The sequence below is a fragment of the Vipera ursinii genome, assembly GCF_947247035.1.
Source record: "Vipera ursinii genome assembly, chromosome: 4".
In the NCBI taxonomy this organism is placed as follows: domain Eukaryota; kingdom Metazoa; phylum Chordata; class Lepidosauria; order Squamata; family Viperidae; genus Vipera; species Vipera ursinii.
Window position 1 is genome coordinate 46,979,491 of NC_139514.1, and position 6,518 is coordinate 46,986,008.

Consider the following 6,518-nt stretch of genomic DNA (forward strand, 5'->3'; position numbering starts at 1 on the left):
ACAAGATCTTCACCCTCTCATTCTCAACAACTTTTTCCACCCTATGTTCCCACGACTTTTCAGACACAGGCAAGTTGTATTTTATTATTTATTTATTTATTTATTTATTTATTTATTTATTTATTTATTTATTTATTTATTTATTTATTTATTTGATTTATATACTGCCCTTCTCCTGAAGGACTCAGGGCGGTGTACAGGGAAATAAAAATAAGAATACAGGATACAAGATTTAAAGTTAAATGATTGTGCCCAATGTTGTAGGTTAGTTAAAATAATGTTAAAACCCAAACCCATCAGGCCAGGCCGGCTTGTTCGAATAGATAAGTTTTTAGATCACGCCGGAAGGAGCGAAGGTCGGGGGCCATCCGGAGTTCAGCCAGTAAGCGGTTCCAAAGGATTGGTGCACCCACCGAGAATGCTCTCCCCCTGGGGGTCACCAGCCGACATTCTCTGACCGGTGGTACCCTGAGGAGGCCCTCTCTGTGAGAACATACAGGATGGAGGGAAGTTGACGCCGGCAGTAGGTGCTCCCGCAGGTAATCCGGACCCATGCCATGTAGGGCTTTGTATGTCATCACCAGCACCTTGAATTTCACCCGGAAGGCAATTGGAAGCCAGTGCAGCTCACAGAGCAGAGGTGTAATATGGGAGTATCGGGAGACCCCCAAAAGAACTCATGCAGCTGTATTCTGTACCAGCTGAAGCTTCTGAGTGGTTCTCAAGGGCAGCCCCATGTAAAGAGCATTGCAGTAGTCTAGACGAGAGGTCACAAGTGCATGAGTGACTGTACGCAAGGCATCCAGGTCCAGATAGGGTCGCAACTGGCGCACCAGACGAACCTGGGCGAAGGCCCCTCTAGTCACAGCTTCTAAGGAGAGCTGTGAATCTAAGAGGACACCCAAATTGTGAGCCTTATCTACGGGGGGTAATAACTCACCCCCAATATTAAGAGATGTAATAATCTGAATTTCCTGACATGCCGGTATGTACTGCCATTCAGTCTTGTCCGGGTTGAGTTGAAGCCTGTTCCTCCCCATCCAGACCCGAACCGCTTCCAAGCAACGGGACATCACGTCGAGGGCATCACTGGGGTGGTTTGGGGTCGAGATGAAAAGCTGGGTATCATCAGCATACTGATGATAACCCACTCCAAAACCATGGATGATCTCACCTAGCAGCTTCATATAGATGTTAAACAGGAGAGGTGAGAGGACTGACCCCTGAGGAACTCCATAAATGAGAGGTCTCGGGGTCGATCTCTGCCCACCCGCCAACACCAACTGTGAACGTTCCAGAAGGTAGGAGGAGAACCACTGAAGAACAGTGCCTCCCACTCCCAATCTCCTGAGACACCGCAGTAAGATACCATGGTCGATGGTATCAAAAGCCGCTGAGAGGTCTAATAGGACCAGGACAGAGGAACAACCCCTGTCCCGAGCTCACCAGAGATCATTCATCAGAGCGACCAATGCCGTCTCCATGCTGTGTCCGGGCCTGGTACAGGATGATGATGATGATGATGATGATGATGATGATGATGATGATGATGATGATGATGATGATCATCATCATCATCATCATCATCATCATCATCATCATCATCATTATCTTTATCATTTTGCTTTGTTTTAAAAAAGAATCAGGAAATTCCATTTATATAAAATATACTGTTTACAGACTCCACCTTTATATTCTTACTATCTTCAGAGGATCACAATGTGCTCGGCCCAAACCAGTATTACTTGTGGAAAAATAACTTGTCAGTCCATTAAACATCTGAAAGGTAGAAACATCTATGAATATGGACCTATATATTTTGAGGTTATGGAGGGGGAAATAAAAAAAAGAAGAGTACAGCTTTCAGGGTCCAAAGGACTAATTAGAGCAGTGACTGACATATCTTAAATTGCTAGAAACCATTAAATGAACAGTATGCATTGCTCATTCTTTTTATATGAGCATTTTGTATTTTGATGTGATAAATATATAGGAAAATGTGCCAAATAAGTTTGGCTTTGTTGCTTCTCCATTGTAACCAGACCCGTTTCTTGTTATTTTGCAAATGCACACTACGATGCCAGATGGGGTATTCAGGTTGCAATGGTACATTGCACACTAAAAGTCAACAATTGGAGAACTTAGAACAAACCCATTAATCAAATTCCATACTATCACTTCCTTATTTCTCTTGGTCTGCTTTTTTGTCATTTTCTGGCTTATTTCCAAAAGTTTCATATCCTAAGTAATAATTAAAAAGATGGCAGGGGGGTAGGTGGGTTGTACTCTTTAAAAGCATTATTTCTGGTTTGTAATTTAGTGCAATATGGATGCAAATTTCTTTTTTACATGTAACGCAGATAGCTGTAGCATTTGCAAATATTTGCTGTCTTAAGTTTATATATAAAATAAGAGTTCTCTACAGTGGTACCTGTAAGGCTACTTTTAAATAAAAATATCAGCACTTCCTTATCAATTTCCTGAGCAAAGGATATAGCTGGAAACATAGACAACCACAGGCTACCAGAGTTTCCTATAAAGCTTTGACAAGATATTCTTGAATGATATTTTAGAGTCTGTTTCTGAATCAGACCTCCAACAGTGAAAGTAGCAGGCAAAAAAAAAGTCAACAAGTTGCCAATATTTTTTTAAAGCATTGCATTGTGCAATTGTTATATTTATATATGTAAAACAGGTTGCTGTATTGCAGGGTATTTAAATTTTGAAAATCTTCCGAAATTGTAACCAAAGAGGTCTTAGGGGTTTTCAGTTGTTCTTTATTGTGTTCCCTTAGCAGTTGTTCTGACAATATCTGGCAATTTTTAAAAATGCAAAAAGACTAACAATAAATATCCTTGCCGTTTGACCGTCAGAGTATATATTTAATCGATGGGTTATAAACAATGAAGACTCAGTGTGAGCATTTTTTGAATTCTCCATTAGAAGTATCACTGAGTAGGCAGTCCTGGAACAAAGGAATAAAAACTGATCCCAGAGCTCCCAGACACAAAAAATAGTTGGCAGATGTATGGAAATGCAAGGTAAAAGTTTGCAAATTGTAAATAGGATAATGTTTCAAAGGAAAAACCATGCTCAGCGCATGTTTTAGTTCTAAAGGTCTAAAAGTCACTGTAGCAAAAATAAGATGTTTTACTTATGTGTGTATATTTTGTGTGTATTCTTTTTCAACAGCAAGTGTGGAAATTGCTCATAAAGCAAAATCTGTTATTTTCCCACTTTTTTGCACTAATAACTTTGTAAGGAATAATAAAGTACAAATTACGGACTGATATTATTGGAAAAATAAAAATTGTTCTTTAATAATATAAAAAGGCTGATGCTGGAATTGTAAATTAGATATCTGATCCACTTGGAATATTATAATGTGTGAAATTATTTTTATTGTTCAATACTGTGTATTATGCTTTTGTTACTTTACATTTTCTTACAAAATATCTTAAATGATAGAATATTCATTTAACAGAAACTGTTTCATTTAAGCTGATGATCCTTCTATACCTAGGGTAATATAGTCTCATTCTGGGGTGCTGCCATTATTTTTGAAATGTTTGAAACTCGGGTCGAATCCCGAGTGCCGCGTAACAAAGTGAGCGCCTGTTACTCGTCCCAGCTTCTGCCAACCTAGCAGTTTGAAAGCACGTAAAAATGCAAGTAGAAAAATAGTGACCACTACGGTGGGAAGGTAACAGCGTTCCGTGCACCTTTGGCGTCTAGTCATGCCGGCCACATGACCATGGAGATGTCCTTGGACAAGCGCTGGCTCTTCGGCTTTGAAACGGAGATGAGCACCGGCTCCTAGAGTCGGAAACGACTAGCATGCATGTGTGGGGGAACCTTTACCTTTACCTTTTTTACTCTAATGTAACAACAAAGAAAACACAAAACATAGCCAAAAAAATTCTAAAAGAATATGAAAACATCCTGACCACAATAAGCAAAACCTGAATCCTTTTTTTTTTCAATGAAAAAAAAGTTTCACAAAACTGAAAAGCATATTTTGGCACAGGATTGATTTATATCCAGATTTTCATCATAAATATGCCTCATAGATTTATTCTGCATAAATATAGGGGCTTGCGGGCCAGGCAGAGGGTGCACAGTGAGGGAAGAAGGCCATGTACCAGTGCAGCCCAAAGGCGGCCTTGCGCATGGGGGCCTGCTGCTCCTGGCGGTGGGATGGCAACAGCAGCCTATTCCTTCTGGGCCAGGGCGAGTCAGCGCGCTGTTGCCACCCAGCGTGGTTGCGGCAGTGGGATGTGGCTGCCTCCTGGGATAAATTACCTCCTGAGCTTGTCTCTTCCACATCAGTAAGACTGACTCTTCACTCCCTATTCTCCAAGAAGCTGTCAGAAGCTACCCCTCACCATTCAGCTCTGCCTCACTGTTCTGCAGAAAACTGTACTGTAATCAATTATGGACTGAAATTCAGCGGCCTGGAGACTAGGCCCCTTTTCAAGCCAACTGTTCCCTCCCCTCCTGAAAGCATAGAAGATGCCATCATTTTGGAGAATTGGAGGCAAGAGGATACCCTAAGGGTATGTTGTGATTCAGCGTCAGCCTGTGATACCGGCAGCTGAGTCTGATGATTCTGAAGAGGAGGAGGAAGAGGGGTTTGGAGAGCCTTTGGTGTCAGAGGGAGGCTCTGATGCACTGCAGGACTCTCAGCCTAGCCCCTCCCATCACGTTCCTCATCAGACTCAGCCGTGTGAGCATGAGGTATTGGACGTAGATGATTCACAGCTGGATCTATTCTGGGATGCTAGGAGCAGGAGGCAATCCAGCAGAGTAGAACAGAGAAAGGCAATGAGGCAACTCGGTGAGAGGAGAAGAAGGCAATGAGAAGCCACGCCTTGGGACTGCTGATAAAAGGGAAAGGTGTGGGAGGTGCTGGTTGCTGAAGGCAACCATTTGAAGATCTTCTGCTAGAATCCTGGTCTGTTATTCCTGTTTAACTCTTGTTTGAACTTTTGGTTTAACTCTTGTTTGAACTTTTGATTTATTTGTAAATAAATTTGGTTGGGTTTTTCCAGCCTGTTGACTATAAAAAGGGGTTGTCTCTGACATTCAAACAGAGCTGGTCATAGGCTGGAACAGAACAGGGTACGACCTAGAGAAGGACTGGACAGTACTTCTTTAGACTTTTTGTATAGTCTCTTTCAAGGCTGGCCATTGCCCTCACCTTACCAGACATCTGAGGCAGCACCCACATCCCTTGTGCCTTTCCTAGCCACATCTGGGGCTCTCTCCCTGGTCACTTCTCCTACCAGCAGTAACCGTGACATGGAAGAGCATCTTGAAGTCATGCAGCAGAAATTACAGGAAGAGTTACCAGCCTTTTTTTTGAAGTCTCATAATTATGCAATGTATTCCCAGAACGTAGAATTCATCAATGAGATTCTGCATCTGAAAACATGTGGCCTAATGATATATCAAATGGCAGTTGTGTTGTGCCGTTTTGTGGCCTAGAACTATTTTGTTCATATGCACCTAGAGGTGAGGAAGTTGACACAACATCTGGAGAACTGGAGCATCCAAGTGCGGTGCTGGATTAGAGGACTGCCTTTCCACATCTTCCTGATGGGTTTCTTCAGGAATAAACCTGAATTTTACAGAATTTACGATGCCTATTCCACATTCTTCTTAAATCCACAAGGTTTAATTAAGTGTCACAGAGTAAGCAAGCTCATGCCCTCCCAGCCGCTTCAGAACAAGCTGAAAAACCTTGCTGTAGCCTCTTTGGCAGGCCTGGAGCTGTCAGACAAGAGACCATCACTTTTGCCGTGGCTAGTTAACAGCAAAGGGCATCAACTGACTGTAGGGGATAGTTAAGCCTTGCCCTCTTGTCAATACCTCTTTTGGTTCATCTGCCTGTATGGTAAGGAGGATGCCACTGAACGACCCATTGTTATCTGTGTTTCTTCTGTATAGTGTGCATATTGCCCCATGTTGTTGTTGTTAATTGCACTAGTAAGTGCTGTAAAGATGATTGCATAGATATATTCCGTTCATCATAGGTATTTCTCAGTTCAGGTATATTGCCAGAAATACACTAGAAGGTGATTTCCTGATTTCAGTTCTATGACACACAGACACAACATAGGAAAAGTAATATTTATAATTAAAATGTACACAATTAAAAGTCAATCAAATGCATTATCTACATATTGAATACATTCAGAAATAGCCTGCTAGAATTATAATTTTGAAAGACAGCTATATAAAAAATCTATATAAAACAATAGCATACTCAATTTATTCAATAATATTGCAGAAAAAGATCACATCTGTAAAAAAATATGTGTGAATGTCTTCTTAAAAATGACTTACTTGACTTTTTAAAAATACCATTATTCATGTTCATAATCCATTTCCAATCCATGGTTGGTCCTGAACATTGTTATTGTAAAGGAGCATGCCACTGCTTCAGACCTACTATTCCCATTCTAGCCCTTATTGTAATTAGCTTCTCTGGGATTTTTGACAAATGTAAATCTTGT

The 6,518-nt window shown here is 41.1% G+C and overlaps 1 protein-coding gene across 1 annotated transcript; it reads left to right on the top strand.

The window, feature by feature from the left end:
* Positions 1–4,136: 4,136 nt before the first annotated feature.
* On the top strand, positions 4,137–5,850 carry LOC310639514 (uncharacterized protein C6orf136 homolog; the record flags this gene model as incomplete). Its single annotated transcript, XM_083361264.1, is given in 3 exon segments — positions 4,137–4,556; positions 5,122–5,484; positions 5,488–5,850. Coding segments are annotated over 3 exon segments (1,146 nt in total).
* Between the last annotated feature and the right edge of the window lie 668 nt (positions 5,851–6,518).